This window comes from Asparagus officinalis, chromosome 7, assembly GCF_001876935.1.
Source record: "Asparagus officinalis chromosome 7, Aspof.V1, whole genome shotgun sequence".
NCBI lineage: Eukaryota > Viridiplantae > Streptophyta > Magnoliopsida > Asparagales > Asparagaceae > Asparagus > Asparagus officinalis.
This window is the reverse complement of record NC_033800.1, coordinates 49,050,083-49,075,500: the sequence shown is the minus strand read 5'-3', so window position 1 is coordinate 49,075,500 and position 25,418 is coordinate 49,050,083. Positions and strand designations below refer to the sequence as shown.

The window sequence follows — 25,418 nt, the reverse complement described above, 5'->3', positions numbered from 1 at the left end:
CTTGGTGGTTAGTAAGCTTGGTACCTTTGGGTACCCATGTCATGCCATAAAAATCATGATTATCTTTGATCCTACAATGAGTAGAAATATGACCACGTTTCATGCAATATGTGCACACAAAATTTCTCTTGTGTGTAGGAGCATAAGATTTATGAAATCTATTTCTACCATGGTGATGGTGATTAGCATAAGCATGAGTGGGTCTAATTCTACCACTCTTAATTTCTAGTCTTTTAATCTTGGATCTTAATTATTTATTTTCAAAATCAATATCCCCTAGCAATTCATCTTTTAATGGAAGAGAGGTTTGTAGTTATTCTAGTTTGGCATCACAAAAAGCATGCAACTTTTTAAAGGAAGAAAATTCTTTTGACATTCTTTTAAACTCAACGTTTAATTCTTCTAAAGCCGTAGCTAGATCACATTGCATATAAAAGGATTCACTTTCGGTGTTGGAAACTACCTCCTTTTCAGAGGCCATGAAGCAAATGTTGGGATCATGAAGAGCAAGTTTAGCTCCTTCTTCATTGCTATCCGAATCACTTGGTTCAGATTCTTCCTATCCGGCATACATGGCTTTCTTATTCTTGTACTTCATGTATTTCTCCTTGAGCTTGGGGCAATCTTTGGCGATATGACCCGGTTCATTGCATTCAAAATATTTTCCTACACGTGAAGAAAATTTGTTAGATCGGGGATTAAACTTCTTGTTCATTTTAATGAGTCTATAAATTCTTCTAGAGAGGTGAGCCACTTCTCTAGAAAAATCAACTTCACTCTCCGACGATGATGATGAGGAGTTGTCACTAGCTCCTTTGAGAGATATGGTCTTCATCTTTGGTGATGGCTCCTCAACTTCCCGTGGGGGCACTTCCTCCTTGTCCTTTCCCTTGAGCTTCTTCTCATGAACCTTAAGCTTGTCGATGAGGCCATCGAGAGCTAGAGTGGTAAGGTCATGAGCTTCCTCTATGGTCGTAGCTTTGGGTTCCCATATTGGAGTCAATGAACAAAGGATCTTGTAGTTCGTCTCTTGGATAGTTAATTTCTTATCAAGACCTTGCAATTCATTGATTATGTTAGTGAAGCGAGAAAACATAGCATCAATGGATTCATTAGGAAGCATCTTAAATAACTCATATTCATGCATAAGCCCACTAGTTTTGGATTCCTTAACTTGGGGGGTTCTTTCATGTGTAATACACAATTCCACCCATATTTCATATGCGGTTGCACACGTGGAAACTCTATTATACTCATTAGGGGAAAGACCACAAATTAAGGCGTTCATGGCCTTTGCATTGAGATTGGCTTGGTGCCTTTCTCCATCGGTCATGTTCCCGACTTTGGGCTTTTCTACATATTTCTTCTCTATGAGTTCTAGAATGTCAAGATCAATGCAATGAAGGTAAATTCTCATCCTAGCCTTCCAATAAGAAAAATTACTACCAGTGAAAACGGGTGGTCTAGTGGTGGATTGTCCCTCTAACATATGCACATTCATTGAAGCCTCCATAAGATCTTTTCTCTAAGGTGGTTAGACCAAAAACTAATATAGAGACTAAGCTCTGATACTAATTGTTGGACCCTAGAGGGGGGTGATTAGGGTCTTAAGGCTATAATTGTGTAATAAAAATAAGGCAAGCAATACACCATAATAATGAATAACAAATGTAAAGGAGATAGAGTGAGAAATCGTTATCCAAGTGACGCGCGATGTGTTAATGAGGTTTAGCTCGTTGACCTACGTCCCCGCTCCCCACTCTCGAGGAGAATCCACTACACAACCCGGTTTTGAAGTCGGAACTTCTTCTACACAATAATCTCTACAAGTTCTCATAGCTACACAGTTGATCACCACAAGATCACACTCCCACATAGTTAATATTCACAAGATCAAGCTCTCAACAGTAGTAATGGTGTAAAAACTCTCTCTTTACAATGTCCATATGGCAAGGAGAAAGATTACACTGAAGCTGGGAAGTGAAACTAAAAACAGAGAAAATCAGGTTTGAAAATTTTGGCTCTCAGTAAAATAGATCTCTGGTTTTTCAAAAGCTTGGGACACTTGAGGAAGAAGGAGTATAGGGGGTTTAAATAGGAGAAAATACAGCTGTTTAAACCCATACCCTAATCCCCCAAATCCTGGAAAAATCGGCGCTGAAATCTGTACCAAAAAAAACGTTTGAATAAGCGGCGATCGACCGCGAGCCAGCTTTGAAACTTGGAAATTTTCCAGAGACTTCTGCGGTCGACCGTGGCGATCGACCATGGGAATTTTTGAGCTCACGGTCTACCATGACGGTCGACCGCGAAAGTTTCTGCTGCCCACTCAGAAAAGAACTCAGGCACGGTCGACCGTGGTGGTCGACCGCAAACTGATACATGCAAAAACTATTTTTAACTCTCTTTAAAAATCTGTAAAATATTTAATTGACTTTCAAAAATTATGAAATTTTGTAAAATGTTTTTAACACTAAAAACAAATTTGGAAAATAAATTTTGTGAATAGGTCCTCATACTTGTGAAACATGATATTTTGTGAAAACGCTTAAAACTATAAGTATGAAAACATGTGTGTGATATCCCAATAGCTTCAAATAAAATCTAAACTACTTGCCTACATTCTAGCACTAGAGAGAAAATAAAAACTAGCTAATATCCTCACATAGAATACAATTCTTTGAGTCTTGATATAGCTTGAGTTTGATGAAGCTTCTTATTGCATTTGGTATTCTTGAATAAATGTTGCTTCATCACAATGTCTCCTCCTCCTTTGGATATCATCGTTGTAGCTCATATTTCATCCAATCCTCCATGTATGGCACTAACATACTTAATATATATATTAACTATATTATCACTCAACAAGCAATTAGTACCGATAATGGTGGTTGTAAAACATCATCAAAACATAAGGGCTAACAGTCAGCTAGTGAGCTTGAGTGGGGTTTGAGGAAGAGCCCTGGGACCATTGAGCTTCTTATCAGGGGGTACTCTTGTTAGACCCTAGAGGGGTGCGATTTGGGTCTTATGCTAATCTAATCCGATTTTATGCCAATTAAAACTAATTCAACAAACTATTCTTGCAAGGTAGATATACAATATGTTATAAGCAAGAAGAAACAATATGAGCAAAGGGATGTATCCTAGCAAAGAGATATATGGTGAATTATATGCAAGGATGTATAAACTAATATAATGGTGAAATAAACAATCTACAAAAGTGATAGGGCAATATAAAGAGTAATATACAAAGGCGATATAAGATATGAATACAAGAATAAGTACGCCAATGCAATCACAAACAAAAGATATGATCACGGAGTTCGGTCCCCACGACCTACGTCTCCGCTCCTCACCTCGAGGAGATCTCTACTATCACAATCGGGTTTTCTACGCTCACCCGAATAACGTTTACACCACACAATATTAGTTTTTGATGTTCGCCGATCAACGTTCATAATCTCACAATGTAACTACACTCCACACCCTCTAAGTGTTGGTCTCTAGCCCGTGTCCTTCCTCAAGTGCTCGGAATTACCACCTCTCTCTAGGCTTTACTACCGACCCCACTTCTCTTGGAAGCGACCCCGTTTCTCACCACACATTCCCTCGGTGTACTAGTATAATACAAAGTGATCTTCACAAATAGGCTCATAATACAATAAATTTGTTCTCTACAATAGATGAGAACTCAATGTAGGCTCACACTCAATGTCACAATTCCACAACCCAAATTATACTATGAATGTAAATACAATAAGCTCAATGTGAGTGTGTGTAATAATAAGATTTATCAAATCTAAACTCAATAAAAAAAACTAGCTTTAATAAATAATAATCAAATAAATATGCAAATATAAAGCTAGATATGAGTTTAGAAAACTTCTCAATAAATCAAGAGAGAGAGAGAGAGAGAAGAGTTGGATGTTCAAACACCGATGGATGATCTTCCTCAGGCTCTTGTGAAATTATTTTCACAAAACAAACTCTCAAATGCTTAAAAGCTTTTTAAACAAACTTAAACCAACCATAAACCCTTATTAAAACATTCTTAAACTTGTTTAAAACACTCTCATGGTTGCACTGGTAGTGGGGGGTTTGAGGGTTTATATAGGAAGAGAAAACAATAGGCAAATCCCCAAACAAAAGACCAAAAAAGCCCAAAGAATCAGATATCTAATTCTGTACAAAATTTAACCGTTGGGCGATCGGAGATCGACCGTGGGAATTTTACAATCGACCGCGAGCAACTCCAGAAACTATTCTGGGCTCTGGACATCAGCTGGTCGATCGTGGCGGTTGACCGTAAAACTCTCTGGACTACATTTGGTCGACCATCACGGTCGACCGTGAGCCTCTGAAAAACAATCTAAGTCTCTGGACTCCAGGCGGTTGACCGTGGCGGTCGACCGCAAATTGACATATGAAAATTTACAGGTTTTGAAGCAGTTTTCTGATTTTGAAACCCTATTTAAAAATATCAAACAAATTCTAAAAATTATTAAACTTTAAAAAATGATTGTAGACATGATAATAAACATGCTAAAAAAACTGGTTTTCAAAAAGGACCTCCCAAATAAAAAATATCATCATTTTTCAAAATAATCCAAAACATGAAAATGTAAACACATTAGTTTTGACATTTTAGCTTAATCATGTTTTAAAATATTACAAAATGATTTTGTAGACTTAATAAAAGATGTATATGATTATTATTAAATCTATAAACCAAGAAAATAATATTTTCACAAAATTGCATATTCTATGCAATATATTTTTAAACACAATAGAATATGAAACAAAAGAAAATGTGAATAGTTTTGTTTGTTGTTGCATATCTATGTAGCTAAACCAAAACACAATAATAAATATGAAATATGTAATTTCATATTTATAAACATGAAAACCCAAAAATATGTATGTATATATATAACTATATATATACATAGAAACCAAAAACATATATGTATATATATAACTATATATACATAGAAACCAAAACTAAAATGTGTGTGTATGTATGTATATATATACATAAAAAAACAATATAATATGTGTGTATATATGATTAAGCTTAAAGTACCAACACACATAATATAACACCTAAACTAAATGTTACCCAAGCAATCTTGATCTTCAACTTGAATTGCGTAGTTTCACTCCACTATTCCGCCAACCTCCATTGGATTTGATCGTGAATGCTTGATTCTATCCATCCTCCAACTTATTGTTTGTCTATAATAAATAAGAAAATACAAATACTAGACAAACAACATTAGTGGTAAATTGTTTGTTAAATATCATCAAAATAAAAAGGCCAACAACTCTTTGTGAATTATTAATAAAAAGAAAGTTGATCTAGAGGAAGAAAAATGATCCTCCTGAATTCAACCAAGGTCCAGCCTCTTCGTAGAGTTAAGATTAGAAGAATAAGAAGAAGATCCCCCTCACCTTACCTTCCTTCCTCCCTTTTATAGTCCTTCACCCTAAGATTCCAACCCTTAGCTTTGACTATGCACAGGGGGACGGTGGCGAGGTGAGTAGACAAGCCGTTGAGTCATCCTCCACTTTACAGATGCCAGCTGGCAACTGGAGGGAAAATCATTCGAGCACAGGAGAGGATATCTAAATGATATCTAAGAAGTAACTTGTGAGCAGAGTAAACTGTTTATGCCTGCGACTTATCAGAGTTGAGATCTTGATGGGATCGATCAATGTTATAGTGTCGATTGATGTATATCTGAAGGGAACTGAGTTGGATCTCATCCCCTCAGTAGAGACGGGTTGGTTTTCGAGCCATCCCTATGACTTGCCGATTAGATAGTCGAGCAAGCTTCTGGCCGAGGGGACAGCCGAGTAGATGGTTGAGCCGAATATTTGAGGAGTCGTTTTGATTATGAGGTGGGCGAACTCTTGAGGAGTCATCCCGATTATGAGGCACCGATTGATCTCGCACTTCGTGTCAGTAAAGGTGACTCGTCGTTCGGTGGGTTGATAGATTTGTTCTTGGCTGGGCTTTGGGTCATAGTTCTCTTGGGCTTATAAAAACAGTTTCTTGATATCTTTGTTTTTGGATGGTGAATTACCATAACAGTAAGTTTATGTTACTTAATGAGAAATTAATACAAAGTGTTTCAGGAAAAAAAATCTTATAGAGACCTTTTTATACAAAGTTATATAGGAAGGGAGAAAGCATTATATTTATTTCACAATTAATTTAACTCACTCCAAACCATACAAACATCATCAGTCCAAATATATTTTTACAATGTTGATTGATGTCATATATCAAACAGAGAGATTTAGTGTGGATTATGGAGAGTTTTAAGTTCTCCCGGTCTCCTTTGGTAGTTTATCACCTGATAAGAAGAAGAGTCATGTACACATGCAACATGTTAGAGAATCGGAGTTGGGTTCACAAGTGGTTCCTCCTACGATCAAATTAGTTATGATCTGAATGGGAGAAAAGAACTGATATAGTTCTCTAAGCGTGCGGAATTGCGGATCTTTGGTTAGTAGGCAATGTGCCTATTTATACTGACCTAAGGAGGACATTTGTGTAACTTCGGCCAAGTCCAAGCAGTCAGCTTATTCGGCTGATACTTTACAGATATCAACTGTGGGCGGCATGAGTCACCCTTATACTTAATGCGATAGTGATAGGGGGAGTAAGGTGTTGGCAAGGCCCGACAAGCCATTAAGACTTTCGGAGTAATGTAATCATGACTCTGGCCGTGCATTTAATGTGATGATGATTATATGTCGGCGAGGGGTTCAAGAATGATCGTCTTCCGTCTCAGCTTTGCGAGAGGGCCAGAAAAGGACGCATTTTGTCTCAACTCTCAAGGAAGACGAGAAGAGAAGCGTTTTCTCTTAGACTTCGAGGGAGATGAGAAGTCGGTGTATCTAGGTCGAGTTGGTGTGTAGTCTGCTTGAGACGTGTGTCAGTCAGTCGAATGTGATTAACACTTGATTGTTTCTATGGCACAACAACACGTTTGAATTTATTACCTCCAGTATGATTTTAGGCTTAATTGAACTTAAATACCCTATAGTTTCTTCTGCTTTGCATTTATATGCTAATGCTTTTTTTAAGTGACGGTTCCCAAAAACTTTTAAGATTCTCACTTATATACCCCCACTTACTTGGTAGCACTTATACCTTAAAGTTTTTAAACTTGCACTTAAATACCCTAAATTTTTTTAAAAATAGGACGTAAATATCCTAAAGTTTTTAAAAATCGCACTTAACTTAACTTTACATAAATGAGGATGATTAAGTACAAATTTTAAAAACTTTAGAGTATTCATGTGTAAGTTTTAAAACTATGTGGGTATATAAGTGCTGCCAGAATAAGCAAGAGTATACAAGTGCGAATTTTAAAAATCTTGGGATATGTAAATGTTGCCAAAAATAACTAAGGGTATATAAGTGCAATGCAGGGGAAACCATATGTTATTTAAGTGCAATTAGCCTATGATTTTATATAGAGAGCTCTCAAGATTAGTTATTATAATAATTATTATTATTTTTCCCAGTGAGAGTACATACATCACTCGTGCGGCCCACATTAAACCAAATGAGTGTCATTCTATTCGATTTTAGTTTTTCCTAGTGGGGCCGATATGTGATTAGGACCGACTCTTTGAGTGTGTTTTCGCTTGTTTGTTCATGTGGCTATAATGAAGCAGTAGCTTTTACACTTTCACCTATTTGGTTGTGCAAAGAGAAGGCCGATCTGACTTTAAAAAACCCCAGCTGTCAGACTCTATGCAATTCCATTCATCTTCTTCAATTTTTGTTTACAGTTACTATAGCTATCAAGTATAGCTGGACGATTGGTTTTTGTATTATTATAGTTATCACATGCTTTACCAAAAAAGGTCCAAATAATCCTTTTGTCGCTGAAGCGAAGAGATTTTAAATTTTAAATTTTTTACAATTTCAATTGTTTTAGGGGCAATATGTAATTTTTTTGGAGCTTTTGCTTGTAATATATTGATTTTTAGAGAGTTTTGTAATTTTAGGAATTTAAATGGGTTTATTTGTAACTTTTAATTTTTTTTTTCTATAGATCATTGTTAATTTTAGATATTTTAGGAAGCTATTTGTAATTTTTTAAAGATTGTTTCTAATTTTATGGTTCAATTGTTTCTAATTTTATGGTTCAACTTGCAAATAGGAATGATTTGAGGGGTGTATACTGGTTGTGATAGTTAATTTTTGTCAATATAAAATTATGTGGTAATGCCATTGTGAAGGTTAATTGTTAAAAAATTGATATTTTGAGGATCTGCTAAAACCATTGAACTTACTAGGGGGTTGGTGAGAGTTGTAAACATTTGGGTGTTTAGTTCTAAATCGCTTAAATTAAGTGAGATTTATTGAAATTTATCCTTTAAACATTAAAGAAGGTTACATGACGCTTTTAATTTTTAATTATGGAAGCGATAATTTGATTAGGATTATCATAAATTTGATTATTATAGATTTCAACTTTTTTATACATAGAAATTTCTAATTATAGATATGAATAATTTTAATTAGATGAGAAATTGTTAGAAAATAGAATTAATTGTATGCATATCATCTTCTAATCGGATAGAGAACTACATGATTTTTCATTGGGATTTTGACACGTGGCATTTATTTATATACTTGATGCTTTTTAATGCCTAAGATAGTTCACCAATTTCTCTTTATTATGTAAAGGAGGATATTAGAATCTTCAAATTATTGATAGTTTTAATTTGATGAAGATTCTTAATTAGGTGAATTTGAAATTAGGTGTTCACATCTCTTCTTCTAATAGTATAGAAGAACACACAGATATTTTTTAATATGGCACATGTCATGCACATAAATATCGCTTGTCAATTTTTTACGTGTTTAGGGGAACCACCAAATTCTTATTATATATAAAGGAGGGGTATCTTTTTAATTATAAAATGTGAAGATCATGTTTGGTTAGTTTTTTTTTTTGTGTGTTTTTACAGACTTATTTTTAACTTCCATAAGTAGGGAAAAAATTTGGTTACTTTGAAGTAGATTTACTCATCGATGTTAAAAGACTATCTTGCCCTCTAACAAAATAAGTAAAAATAAATAATAAGTAAGAAACAGAGTATAAGTAGTAACTAAACACATCCTAAATAATCACATTGGTATCTTTATGAAGACATACTTTTTTAATACAGTACTCTAGTTTCTCCATCAACATTATTAAGATATTAATATTGAAGCTTTTTCTTGCAATACGGCATGAATTCACCATTGATGAAAAATCTGGTATGAAAGCATCATTATGATCATCACATAGCCTTTTGTGGAGGACCCTTTTAACAGCTTATGCAGCAATCACTTAATGATATAACGATGGTTTAATTGATGATCAATTATATTATATTATATTATATTATACCCTCTTTAAAAGCACGAGGTCGGAAAAATCTTTATATGGTCAATATTACCCTTCACTATTTTAAATATTTCATTTATATCTTAGTCTATTCTAATCATAATTATATCATATCCTAATTCTATGTGAACTATATAGCTTAACAATTTAAAAAAATAATATTAATAAAATATATAAAATATCTTTTTTTGGTATTAGTTTGTAAAGATAAAGAAATTATACGTAGCTAATTTTTGAGGAATTTCAGTCTCCCCGCCTACCACGATATGCGCAACTCGGAAGCCAACTCCAATCAATAAGATAGAACAACTACAATCAAGAAAAAGAACACCAAGATTTACGTGGTTCGGTCAACCGACTTCGACCTACGTCCACGGGGCAACAATACGAAAAATTTACTATGTATCAGGGAGAACTACAAGAGGAACCACTCAACTCTCGTCTCTCAATCTCTCAACCTCACATACATAATCAACTCTTATATTCTCTCTAAAGCCCACTCCTTGTAATCTTTTGCACAGATAAAGACTACGAAACCCTCTCTCTCTCTCTCTCATCTACTACATCTCTACTTTTTCTTCATTGTTTTTCCTCCACCAATAGAAGAATATATATATAAGGAAACCAAAACCCTATCTCTAGCCTAACTTCCTAATTAGAATAGGATTCAAACTCCTAATCATGATAAAACTCAAACTTCTAATCATGATAGAACTCAAACTCCTAATCATGATAGAATCCAAACTCCTAATCATGATAAAACTCTAACCATATCTAATTCTCATGAAGTTACACAAAGAATTAAAGACAAAATCCCAACACTAATGTACTATAATACATAAAGCATTATAAACAAAACCTAAAATGTTTTAAAATTGTACAAAATACCCTAATAAGTTTAAAATTATAAAAACTATCCTGACATCTAAAAGCTTAAAACAACAAACATGAAATCACAAAATTAACAACAAAGAATTTAAAATTTGCGGATAACATCTCATTATCTCAAAAATTATAGAAACTTTATCAAAAGTTTAAATTACAAACAAGCATCTGAAATTCTAAAATTTTAAGACTTACAAACAACAAATTAGATGAGTTCAAGGCATTACCATAATATACCTAAAATTTTTTGACATTTTAAAACTTAAAACAAAAAATATGAAATTAAGAAATTAATAGCAGCCTTCGAAGAATTTAATATTTTTAATTAACACCCTCAATGTTCCAAAAAAATTATAGAAACTTCCTCAAAAGTTCAAATTATAAAAAAAAACATAAAATTATAAAAACTTTATAATTTCAAACAATAAAAGATGAATTCAAGAGATTATTCTCATGTTCCTAGAATTTTAAAATTTACTAAAATTAACCTCAAAGTTACAAAAGTTGTAGAAAAAACTCTTTCAAAATTTAAAAATCACAAAAAAACTCTAAATTTTTAAAATTTAAAACTAGTACACATCAGATCTGAAAACCATAGGTAGGTTGCTAAAATTTAAAAATTTTAAAAATTAATCAATAGTTTTAACAATTGCAAAAAACAGCCTCAAAATTCTAGAGTTATAAGAAATATCGTGACATTTAAAAATTACCACCGACACATGAAACATAGGAGTTACAACTATCAAAATTAAAAGTAATTTTTTTAAAATGCTCTCAAAGTTTTAAAAATTACAAATCACGCCCTCAGAGTTCCAAACCATAAAAAAATGGTTGAAATTTTAAAACTTGGCAAATAAAAGTGTAATTGTTAGACATTCTTTCATTAAGATATATATATATATATATATATTTGTTTAAAAATATCCGGTTAAGAAATAAAAATTTTAAAAATATTGTAGCTTAAAAATTATCATCACCATATAAATTAAAGTAAATGCATAAAATTTTACTAATAAGTTAGAGCAGCAAAACACATTAGTAACATTAATTGATAGATGTTTAAATCCATAAGAATGATAAAAGACTATAATATAATAGCTTAGTATTAATTAATTATAATTTAAAAACATTAATATCTGATGTTAATAATATTTATAGGGTAATAGAATACAATAAATTACGTATGGAGAAACTATCAAAATATTCAGAGATATCATTCAAAAGAATCAAGCTATTTCCATTATAAATGGAAAAGCGACGGAAATAAATTTAAAATTTAAAAAACATCCATGAATCATTTGAATTGACATTAACATAAGATATGTATATTAAAGAAGCACCAACTGAGTTACATTAAAAATAATTTAATAACTTTATCCTAATCAAAGAAAAATTCTCTATGAAAGATGTAAGAAAAATTAGTAAGTATTTATAAATTTCATACTTTATTCTACAAATACTAAAGAATATAGATATTAATATTATAATCTAAGGCAAATAGGCAATAAAAAATGTTGGTATTTAGTTTAGATCTTTGTAAAAAATAACAGGGATAGAGCAAATATAATATTATTAACATAACAGAAACTCTTATTAGATGCGCATCAGAAAAATCCATTGTAGAAAAAAAGAGGTAGCCCCTAATTTTATTTAAGTAATAAATTAGAAACTCAAAGAATTTCATATATATAAAATTAATATTTATTTTTATTGAAATAAAAAAAATCAAAGTCTGTATTTTAAGAAGTTTATGTTGAACATCAAAAATACATTTGACTTCTTTGTGAAGATAAACAACAAGATAAAAGATTAATGAGTCTAAGAACGATAACAGCACAAAAAGTACAACTCTAGCCTGGTATCACAATCGAGTAGATGATGAAGATACTATTCTAGAATTATCCGGGAAAAAGATAAATGTGAGAAAGGATTGATATTAGCTTAGCAAAAAAATAAAACAGAAGGAATAAAAGATAATATTTTCTAAATATTTTATAGAATAATTTAATTATTTTGAGTGATTTTAGAAATATTTAGAAGGGAGTTTCATGATCTTTTTAGTACTTTTATATGCTTTGTAAATGCTTTTATCATATTAAAGTATACTAGAGTTTGCATTAATCTTTAATTTATAATTTTTTATAAAGCCTATTAATGATTAGAAACAAACTTTATATTCTCTTTTGTATCGTTTTAGCATGCTTTTAATCAATTATTTTGCCTTGTTGGTTTTAAATATTCACATTCCTTATATAACAATGTTTTAATATTTTTTACTTTTTTAACATTGTACTTTCTCAAGTAAAACTTGATTTCATGTCAGTCAAAATAATATAAAAATTCAAATTAGCTTTAAATTATATTTGTTTTCTATCAATTTAAATATTAAAATAAAAATTTAAATTGAGTGCAACCCATTAATTTAAACAAACATCAACAATATTAAAGTTTTGAAACAAAAGTTAGCATAAATTATTAAAGTGGAACTGAGGAACAAATTTTAGTTAGAAAATAAGCCAAATATATTTAATCATATTATTTAACCACGTGCATTGTACGTGTATAAAACTAGTTAGTCTAAAATTTATAAGATTTGCATGAATTTGTATTTTTAGGAGATTATTTTACTTTAAATCGAACATAAGTTTTGGTGATAGTTTCACAAGAAGATCATGTGACGGTCTTGTATCACTTTCGCGTTGGATTCTTAACCTGTGGCAAGCATTCATAGCTCATCACAAGAAAACATTCAGCATATTATATTAATACTATCGAAAAAATAAAAAACATCATATCAAAAAGTGTGTTTTAAAAAAAATTATCAATCTGGTAATTTTATTTTAGAAAAAAATTGTAGCATTTGTTGCAAGCATTACCTCATAAATGTTGTAATACCTTGTGTTAGTTAAAGAAAATATCCCACATAAATTGATTAAAACTCAAAAAATGAAAACCAATTTATAATTGCAAATACATAAACACTTAATTTATAATAAAAACAGTTTTGTAATAAAATATACACAATAAAATAAAATATACACAAGATGAAACAACTTTTGCAATTAACTGATAAATATATTTGAAAATAAATACAGAGACTCCTAAAAGTAAACATGAAACATAAAGAAAATAAAAGGTTTTTTTTCGATGTTAATCCCCTAATTAAGTTGTATTAAAATTAGCCCCTCGATGTACTAGGTCTTTCAATTCTTAATATTTTAAAATTATTACCTCTAATCAAGAGCAAAAATAGCAAATACAGAACCTGCTTTGAAACCACTTATGGGTAGGTCTGTCCATCCGGACCGGTCCGGAAATCCAGGCCCGGACCGGACAAAATCGGAGCTCGGACCCGGACCTGGGTACCCGGGCCGGGTCTGGGCCCGGGCCCGGTTTATTTTTTTTAATTTTTTATCAAATTTTTTAAATTTTATTTAAATTTTAAATTATAAAAAAAGACAAAAAAATTAATAAAAAACAATAATTTTATTAATCACTTAAAATGACATAAATTATAAATAAAAAATTATAAAAATAAATTTTTTTATTAATAATTAATAAATCATTTACAAATTACAAGTATAAATTTATTTTAGAATTCATCGCATCACAATAGATAAGTACATCCAAACTAGGTTTTTTAATTTTTTTTCTTTTTTTTGATAAAATATGCTAAAAATTAGTTTAATATTATTATATTTTATATAATTATGTATTAGTATATACTTACAAATTATTATGTAACTATATATTATATATACATATATTATATGTAAATATATTGTATATATTTATAAGTTATAACTTGAGAGAGAGAGAATCGCATAAGTAGCCGTTGCCCGTTAGGCCAATTGGGAAGAAGTAGCCGTTGTAATATACTATACTTATATATACTTATATACTAAGATAGAGAGTATACACACACACACACACACACATATTATACATATATAAGAGAGAGTATACTTATATAATAGGGAGTATACATATATAAGAAAGGGTATACTTATATATACATATATACTAAGAGAGAGAGTATATTAGTATATATATATATACACATACATATATTATACATATATAAGAGAGTGTATACTTATATATACTTATATAAGAGAGAGTATACATATATAAGAGAGAGTATACTTATATATACATATATACTAAGAGAGAGAGTATATATACATATATTATACATATATAAAAATATATTATATATACATATATTATACATATTATATATATTTATATATACATATATTATACATATAATGTAATACATATAAAAAATAAAAATAAAAAAATAAAAATAAATCAATCCGGGCCGGGTCGGGCACCAAAGAGCCGACCCGGAGCCCAGACTAATTAGCCCGGGTTTCCGGGCCGGGCTCCGGGCCGGTGGACTTTTTGGACACCCCTACTTATGGGGATTAGAAGACCTAATACCAATTTAAATGATTTGAGAGACTAATATAAAATATCTTAAGAATTAGGAGACCTAATAACAAATTGAATGATTTGAGGGATTGATTTTGACAAATATAAAAAAAAGACCCATATTTAGCAATTTCATCATAAAAAGTGTGTCCAAAGGACATAATACAGGATGAACATAAAAAAGGTCATGAAAAAACACTTCAAACCTTGGATATAGGAGTAGTAAAAATAAGTATCATACTCTTTTTAAAAGTACAAGTTCGGAAAAATTTTTCTATGGTCAACATTGCCCTTGACTTTTTTAAATATTATATTATTATTCTAATTTATTCTAATTATCATATCTTCTTTGAATTAGTAACTAAATGATTTATCATAATAATAATAAAACTTAACAAGTTATTGGAAAAATATGTTTGATATAATTCAAATCATTTACTTACTTTAGTTCGTAGAGAAATATAAAAAACATATGCTAGCTAGCATCTAAAACTTTTGGACTTTGTAAAAATATCCTCTAAGTTTTTTAAATTATAAAAACACCCCTAAAAATTTAAATTTTTATTAAAATATCTTAAAAAAATTATAAATTTTATTTATTTCAATTCAGTGAGAAATCTGAAAAACATATACTAGCTAGAAACTAAATTTTTTTTGACTTTGAAGAATATATCTTGTAAGTTTTAAAAATTATAAAAACACCCTTAAAAATTCAAAATTTAGAACAAACACCTTGAAAATTTTAAACCTATAAACATACTAAAAACCTATAAATAACACAAACAACCCCAAAAATTTATTAAATTTGCAATAAACACTAAACTTTTTACAAATTGCAAAATAAAAACCTCATAACTGTAAAATTTACAAAAATCCTGATAATTTCTAACCTAATAGTATATTGAAGATATAAGAATTTAAAATATTCCCTATATAATTTATAATTTATAGTTTATAGAAAACACCCTTGAAGTTTTAAAAATTATAAACAAAACCTTAAAATTCAATTTACAAACAATACTCTGAGAATTTCAAACTCATTGGTAAATTGAAAGCATATGAATTATAAATAGTCTAAAAATGATTTACAATATATAGAAAAGGCCTATAAGTTTAAAAAAATTACAAAAAATCCCTTAAAATTTATAATTTATAGAAAACACCATGAGAATTTCTAACCGATAGACACTAAAATGAATATACAAAATTACTAATAACGCTTAAAAAATTAAAATTTTACAAAAAAATATCATACTCACTTTAAAAGTATAGGTTTAGGAAAAACCTTTCATGGTCGATATTACCAATAACTTTTTTCAAAAGAACATAAATGATTAAAAATCTATTAAATTTAAAAATTATAAAAAAATACCCTAAAAGTTTAGCACATTGCAAATTACCCCTCCAAAGTTAAATTTTTTTAATAATTTTTTGTAATCCCTTGATTTTAATGTAATGTTTAATAGTTTTATGTATTTATAAATTATAAAATTGTAGGGTGTTGTTTTATAATTTTTAAAATTTTTAAGGGTGTTTCTTTTGTAGTTTTCTAAATTTTCATTGTGTTTTTAATGTAATTCATAGATACATTAATTAATAATGATATTGCAGAGTAAGTCGTTCTTAAGATTATCAGATCATAGTTAAGTGTACAACACATCACTGTTCCTAGACAATGTAATTTATATATGCAAAAAATTTTAGACAATCTATATAGTGGTTAAAAGGATTTTGACTCTAATGTACTATTTTTTATAAACCATATTTAATTTGAATTCACCATATAATTTTGACTGTAGTCATCATAATTATAATACATTTGATTGATTGACTATATATATATATATAGACCATAGATTACTTTACTTTCTCACATGAACTAATATTTGGTACTTAATAATTTAAATTATTACTTTTAAATTTAATACAATTTCAAATTTTTTGTTTGAAATTTATTTAATAGTTACACGTATCAAATTAGTAACTAAAATAATAATTATTTATTCTAAAATTAGGATGATTGTAGTTGGTCACTCACTATGAAATTTTCGTGAAGATATATATCTTACTTTGTATAGCTATCTACACTGCCCATGTATATTTTATTAATTATTTGTTAATTTTACATATTAAATTATTTTTCCTTTGTAAAAATTTCTTCTTTGACTTTTGGATTGTGGAATCACTACATCATCATTCTAGTATAGAAAGGATCTCACATTAAATGACTTCAAGCTAACGTTTGAGTTAAATTAAAGTATATGCTATTGCTACTATGTTTATATATTTTTTAAGAAAATTATGTCAACACTTTTTAAACAAAAGAGAATATTCAAACCTCTCATGTTATAAAAACTAAATATTACCAATTGAGTGATTAGTAAAAGATAACTTACATAAAAAAGCGTAAATAATAAGATAAATATGAAATATAATGGTATTACCAACAATACTACAAATAGCAAACTATAATGTAAACGTAACCTATTTTATAGATCCCAACTATTGTCTATAAGCATTGAGGTTTTCATATATATACTTTATAATTTATTAAAAAGGATCATATAATATTATATAATAAAATTAATTTAATACTAAATAGTAATACCGTTGTAATAATATCGATATTAGGGAAAATTCTTCATGAACCAATATGTTCTTTATGACATATTAGCTATGAACTTCAAATTCTTGTGTCTTTTATAAAGTCAAAAAGTTTGAATACGAGCCTCTAACATGTTGCTCTCACAACAACAAAATCCACTTAGCAGATGTGGATATTTCAGATGAGTTATACGTCCTATATATAATACAATTACCCTAGACAAGCGAGTTATAATAGGATTTTTCATTCACATCATTTAGGGTAAGATTTGATAGGGACCTTGCATCAATAAAAAAAATTTAGAGCACTTGGCGAAATATATCATAATCTCCATGCTCTAATTTCGCAAGAAAATAATTCTTCATACTTTTAGTTTTACTTCTATGATACAGAGAATGAGCTATAAAATTGAATGGAAACATTAGATAATATAAATATGAGTGAAACCATAACTAAAAGTTAATATGAATATGAGTCAAACCACAACTAAAAGTTTAATGGACATATTGTAAGTAAATTCATATAAAAAGTTCTATGAATATGAGTCAAACCACAACTAAAAGTTTAATGGACATATTGTAAGTAAATTCATATAAAAAGTTCCTTTTACGAATTGAATGATCACCCATCCTTTGAAGACTTTAAGATACTAATAAATAGAGATGTTGTACTTGTTATGGGGTACAACTGTTTTCAAATGAATGATCTAATGAGTTGACATCTCGACCAGCCAGACAAGTCAACACGATCTGCCGACTCGGAAGGCAGTGTTAGTCAGTACAAAAATCAGTATTCCAGAGATTCAACACTCCTCGGAGTCGACCTAAAGGACAACCAAGCCATCACTCCCTCAGTCTAGTCGGCATCATTCCTCAAAGATGACTCGAGAGGCAGACTAAGTCGACCCTCTTCATATCAAAAGATCGCTACTCAGCGTTACCCGACACTCCTCCCGAGGACGACTCAGAATATTACTTCTTAATATTATTTAACCATTAATGATTATCATTATGTCCCCGTCTTTAGCCGTCTGAAGACTCGTCGACTGCTGGCTCCTAATGTCGTTGAAGTGACCTTCTGTCACTCACAAACCGACTAGACGCGTCGGCTGCTGACTCTCAATATCATTAAAATGACCTCCCGTCACTCATAAACTGACACATATAGAACAAAGGGTGACTCAACCTCCAGCTCACCCATCACCATCACCTTACAATACACTCATAAAGTGACCAATCTGTCCTTGGCATCCTCTATAAATACATATGCTTTTCGCCATAAAAAGGGGGCAAAAAGAGAGGGGAGGGGGGTTGGTAAATTGACATGTTCGCAATCTAAACTTTCCTCCTGATCTAAATCTAAGAGATCATCGTCTCTAATGCACATAGCATAAGAATACAGTTCTATTACTCCACTCAAGGTCAAGTTCATCAACTGACTTGATCGTCGGAGGTATCATGGGGAAAACAAGCCCCGTCCTCTCATGACTTCTTCTGTGCAGATCACAAACTCTAACTTAGTGGCCAGAAATAAAGTCGGGAAAGGAAGAGATCCCCTTCATCATCCTTCGTCACCCCACAACCATCCTCTTCTGGAATAAAAGCACATATTGCATGAGGAAGAATACATCATTCTTCTCCCAAAAACCTCACTCAAGCTTACCAGCTGACTTGACCATCGGAGGTACCATGGGGGAAACAAGCCCAGCCCTGTCATGATTCTTATGTGTGCAGGTCATTTCTTGTTTATGCAGAAGAATCAGGAACTCCAGTCCAAGGATCGGGCATAAAGTCAGAGGAGGAGTCGGTCTCATCTCCCATCCTCTCCATCTTCGTCGTCAGTGCGAAGATTTGAACTACATCCATCAGCGAAAAGCTCTCATCAACTGTGTGATCTCGGACATCAACAGTTTGACACCCACCATGGGGCCCACTTTCTTTTCTGAGAGGACATGCCCAATTCTGAGCAGGGGCCTGATCTTGTTTATTCTTGAAAAATACCAAGGACCTAATCAACTCCTAGGGCTTCTAGGCATATGACTTCTCAGTTGAATGCCAAGCCCTTGGCTCCTCATCAGGATAAGCCCAAGGCACAACGACTTCTCAGTCAGTAATCAAGACCTTGGCTCCTCATCAGGATAAGCCCAAGACACAATGACTTCTCAGTCAGCAACTAAGCCCTTGGTTCCTCATCAGAATAAGCCCAATGCACAATGACTTCTCAATCGACAACTAAGCCCTTAGCTCCTCATCAGGATAAGCCCAAGGCATAATAATTTCTCAGTCATCAACTAAACCCCTGGCTTCTCATCAGGATAAGCCCAGGGCACAATGACTTCTTAGTCGGTAACTAAGCCCTTAGCTCCTCATCAGGATAAGCCCATGGTACAACGACTTCTCAGTCGGTAACTAAGCCATTGGCTCCTCATCAGGATAAGCCCAAGGCACAACGACTTCTTAGTCGGTAACAAAGACCTTGGCTCCTCATCATGGTAAGCCTAAGGTGCAACTGGTGATCGATTCCTCCGGCTCTCATCGACCATCATGGTTAAGACCTTGACTCATCATCAGGATAAGCCCAAGGCACAACGGCTTCTTAGTCGGTAACAAAGACCTTGGCTCCTCATCAGGGTAAGCTCAAGGCGCAACTAGTGGCCGATTCCTCCGGCTCTCATCGACCATCATGGTCAAGACCTTGCCTCCTCATCAGGATAAGCCCAAGGCACAACGAATCCTCAGTCGATAACAAAGACTCATCAGTCGGTAACAAAGACCTTGGCTCCTCATCACGGTAAGCCCAAGGCGCAACTGGTGATCAATTCCTCCAGCTCTCATCGACCATCATGGTCAAGACCTTAGCTCCTTATCAGGATAAGCCCAATGCACAATGACTCCTCAGTCGGTAATCAATACCTTGTCTTCTCATTAGGATAAGCCCAAGGTACAACGACTCCTCAGTCGGTAATCAAGACATTGGCTCCTCATCAAGATAAGCCCAAGGCATAATAACTTCTTAGTAGGTAACCAAGCCCTTAGCTCCTTATCAGGATAAGCCCAAGGCACAATAACTTCTTAGTCGGAAACTAAGCCCTTGGCTCCTTGTTAGGATAAGCTCAAGGCACAACGACTCCTCAGTCGGTAATCAAGACCTTGGCTCCTCATCAGGATAAGCCCAAGGCACAATGACTTCTCAGTCGGTAACCAAGCCATTGTCTCCTCATTAGGATAAGCCCAAGGCATAATAATTTCTCAATTGGATTTCAAAGCCTTGGCTCCTTTTCAGGATAAGCCCAAGGCACAACTCTATGGCTGTCTCCCACTGTCGCCTCTCGGTCATAGGAGGATTATGAAGACTTAGGTCCAGCATGAAGCCCAGCCTCAGAGTTATCATCCTGCCATTAAGACCTTGGTATCATTATGAGTAAACCCAAGGCATGGAGTTCAATTGTCTGGTCATCTTCGACAAAAAGACTCAAAGCACTTCGACTTGCTAGACTTCATCGACCAAGGCCCGAGCATGTTGCCTATAGTAGGCGCAATATGAGCTAGTTGTCAAGCCGACTCATAATATTCGGGTCGGCATAACATAGCCAACTCAAGAATTGCCACTTGGTTCGCTCAATCAGAGCAATGCTACAAAGCAATCAGTAGCCCTAACTTTAGTCCATAGCTTTATTCATTTCACTTAGACTCGGCTAAGGCCGACTCCAAGAAAAAGGGGCTAACTGTTATGGGGTACAACTATTTCCAAATGTATGATCTGATGAGTCGACATCTCGACCAACCAGACAAGGCGACACGATCTGCCTACTCGGAAGGCGGTGTTAGTCAGTACAAAAATCAGTATTTCAGAGATTCAACACTCCTCGGAGTTGACCTGAAGGACAGCCGAGCCGTCACTCCCTCAGTCGAGTCGGCATCATTCCTCAAAGGCGACTCGAGAGGCGGACTCGGTCGACCCTCTTCATATCAAAAGATCGCTACTCAGCGTTAGTCAGTACTCCTCCCGAGGACGACCGAGAATATTACTTCTCAATATTATTTAACCTTTGATGATCATCATTATGTCCCCGTCTTCAGCCGTCTGAAGACTCGTCAGTTGCTGGCTCCCAATGTCGCTGAAGTGACCTCTCGTCACTCACAAACCGACAAGACGCGTCGGCTGCTGACTCCTAATATCATTGAAGTGACCCTCCGTCACTCATAAACCGACACGTATAGAACAAAGGGTGACTCAACCTCCAGCTTACCCCTTACCGCCGCCTTACAGTACACTCATAAAGTGACCAATCTGCCTTTGGCATCCTCTATAAATACAAATGATATTCGCTATAAAAAGGGGGCAGAGAGAGAGAGGGGAGGAGGGTTAGCAAGTTGACAGGTTCGCAATCTAAACTTTCCTCCTGATCTAAATCTGAGAGATCATCGTCTCTAATGCACATAGCATAAGAACACAGTTCTATTACTCCACTCAAGTTCAAGTTCATCAACTGACTTGATCGTTGGAGGTATCACAGGGGAAACAAGCCCCGTCCTCCCACGACTTCTTCTGTACAGATCGCAAACTCTAACTTAGTGGCCAGACATAAAGTCAGGAAAGGAAGAGATCCTCTTCATCATCCTTCATTACCCCACAACCATCCTCTTCTGTAATAAAAGCACATATTGCATGAGGAGGGATATATCGTTCTTCTCCCAAAAACATCACTCAAGCTTACCAGCTGACTTGACCGTCGGAGGTACCACGGGGGAAACAAGCCTAGCCCTCTCACGATTCTTATGTGTGCAGGTCATTTCTTGTTTATGCAGAAGAATCATGAATTCTAGTCCAAGGATCGGGCATAAAATCGGAGGAGGAGTCGGCTCCATCTCCCATCCTCTCCCTCTTCGTCGTCAGCGCGAAGATCTGAACTGCATCCATCAGCGGAAAGCTCTCATCGACTGTGTGATCTCGGACATCAACAATACTAGATTAATGTGTTTATAACTCATAAATAGTAGATCACGTGGCCATATTCTGGGTTAAAGGAAACAATGACGATATTTTAGTTGAGAGAGAGATTATTGAGTTGATGATCAATCTTACAAAGAACTTTATTTTCTTTTTATTTTTATTCTAATTTAAATAATCATGATATCTAACCACGTGAATTGCACGTGCATCTCATCTAGTGAAAACAAATGCATGTGATCCGTGTAACAATAACAAGGTCATAATCCCAAAGTACTAAGGTGGCGAAATGAATCACAATCTTGGATTCATATATGTGATTTGCATGGTAGGCAATTTATTTATTTATATTTTGAAAGTTCTTTTATATATAGCATGGTATAAGGTATAAGAGTCTTATCTGATATGAATGAAAATAGGTACATAACAAATAAGACTAAGATTTATTTATTTTTGTGTTAGCCATGTAATTACCAAGTTCTATTCCCTAAAAATGAATAATCTTTTTCTAAGTGGCGGAGGGAGTGAGGGTCAAGGTGTTGCGCCCACACCCCCACCTCACCCTCTCTCCAATGTTGCGGTCACGAAGCTCAGAGAAGAAAAAGTTTTACTTGTGGCTGGAGATTTCTCCCTCAACAGGAGATTATTTGAGAGCTTTTTGGCATTGTATGTCAAGTGTTTAGTAGAGAATAGAGATGAGCGGATGGGTTGTGGCCTTGTGGGGTAAGCAGTTGGGACCTGCGCAAAGCAAATAAGTCACTCAAATTGATATTAGTCCCTAATTCCTACACCGGCTTGTTTCAAAATTAGTCTCTCAAAATCATTTGAAACTAGTATTTAGACCCGTGCAAAGCACAATTTCTAAAAGATTTTCTACAAATATTGAACATGTTACCAAAATAAAGTATTCTGCTTTAGATATGAAATATAGGGGTGCTATTTGCTTTTTGTATTATTTGTTCAAATATTCGATCAAGTTTGATTCAATAGTTCATACAACACTAAACAAATAATTTTAAGTGTTTGGCTTATAAATGAATAGAATTTAACCAAATGCATGTTTGATTCGGTATACACTAACATTGTTAAACATAATAAATGATCTTGGTAACATGTTAAACAAAATAAATAATACATCTGAACATTGTTAAACATAATAAATGAGCATAACAAATAAAACTCAGTATACACTAAAATTTTGCGTGATAAGAGCAACACAACTTGTATAACTTTCGGTTGAAATAAATTAAAAAGAACAAAATTAAAAACTAATCTATGTTAATATTACATAAACTTGAAAGTTATATAATATAAATATTACGAATTTACAATATTGAGGATACATAAACTTGAAAGTTATGTAATATAAATAATGAGGATTTTTTATCTTATACTCAAAGAAGGTCTGAAAATGTGATTTTAGTTGGAAGCTTATTTTCTAACCTAGAGACGAATGCAAATTCCTACAGAAAAAATAATTCAATCTACCTCTTTTTGTTTAGACTCTTTCGGGGTCTACAAAAATGTGGAAGCTTGGTTAGTGATCGCAAGAGCTTAAACTGGATGAACCTAAACATAATTTAACTATCACCACCTACATCGAAGTCCTTAATATTCTCTCTATTGGTCAAACTTTTTTTGCTAGCTAGGAATTTAGCATGGACTTGAGTACTATCCCCTAGTTAAAATGTTCGTGATCTATTGCCTTCAAGAAAATGGACATTGAATATTTCCACAAACAAAACTTTGGTTCCACATATTCTAGCTATTAAAGCGTGCACTGCATATGAAAGAATTCAAAGTGTGCGATGGCAATGTTAATGAAAAATTCATTTCATACCTCATACTAAACTAAAACTCACATTACAATAGAAACTACTGATAATAATAAGAATAATACATCATAAAATTATCAAATACCTTCATCAATATCTCACCTTTGCTGCTTCCCTCAACCCCTTCAACCCCATCAACGTCTCTTCATCGCTTCCTCATACGCTCTCCTGGCCTCCTATATCATCCCCTTCCACTCATAACACTCTCCAAGAATCCCAATCCCTTCCCACTCCTCTCCTCAATCTTCATCGCCTCCGTCAAATCCTCAATCGCCTAATCAAATCTCCTCCTCCTCTTCCCTACCCCCAAACTCAACTCCGCTCTCTTAATCAAAGCATCAGCCTTCTCCTTAGGCCCTAGGGTTTTCGATTGAGGAGAAGAAAGGGCAACATCGAGGGATTTGAGAGCAGGAATCTTGTGACCCTCAATATCTAGAGCTAGGGATTTGAAGATGTGGGGAGCGGCATCACGGGGTTCGAGGGCAATAGTGAGGTCGGCGGAGGAGATGGAGGATTTGATTAGGGTTTGGGAGGGAGGGGATTGGGACCGGGCTTGGGCTAGGGTTTGGGCTCCGGCGATGAAGTGGCGACGGCCTTGGATGGTGGTTGAGTTTTGCTGGCGGTGGCGGCGGTACAGGGAGATGAAGCGGTTGGGGAGAAATTCGGGGAAGAAGATGGAGAAGACGCTGATGACGATGAAGAGACCTTGGATGAAGGATTCAGGGCTCGCCATTGATTTTAGTTGCTCGCTTCTCTGCTCCTCCCATTATTTCGACTTGTTTAGTAGTTGCATGTATTTCGACATTGGATGAAGAGACCTTCAATTATTCTGAGAAAAAACGACTGATGTTGGACTTTTGATCTGCTTACCGCGTGGGTGTTGTTGGTGATGAGCCTACATCGCTTTCTTAAATTTTCCCTTTTTTGCAGAGGTTATTGGTGATGGCAGAGGTTATTGGTGATGAGAGAGAGATATAAGGGAAGGGATGGAGTGGAGGTTTGCGGGAGTTATTATATGACGCAGCGAATGAACGTGGAGGATGTGAGGAGGCGTGGTTAGTTAGACACGTAGCGTGTTGGAAGGACTTCTTATCAAGGACGTGATGACATAATTTTTTGAGGTGATGATGTGGCTCTGTCTGATTGGTCCAGATCAGATTTACTGTTCATAAGAACTTTTTGAGTGTTCTCTTTTAGTTAATAAGAAGTAGATTGTGGTTTGGTTCTCAATTCTTACACGTTATTTCAAATTAACCCCTTAAATTAGGAGCAACAACAATGATA

At 33.6% G+C, this 25,418-nt stretch overlaps 1 protein-coding gene across 1 annotated transcript; it reads right to left on the bottom strand.

The window, feature by feature from the left end:
- Positions 24,409-24,867, bottom strand: LOC109847111. Its single transcript, XM_020416355.1, has one exon. It carries the CDS (start codon positions 24,865-24,867, stop codon positions 24,409-24,411), a length of 459 nt encoding a protein of 152 aa, XP_020271944.1.

Bases quoted from the DNA above. Each gene is read 5' to 3' on its own strand.
- LOC109847111 (XM_020416355.1), bottom strand. From the start codon at position 24,867: ATGGCGAGCCCTGAATCCTTCATCCAAGGTCTCTTCATCGTCATCAGC.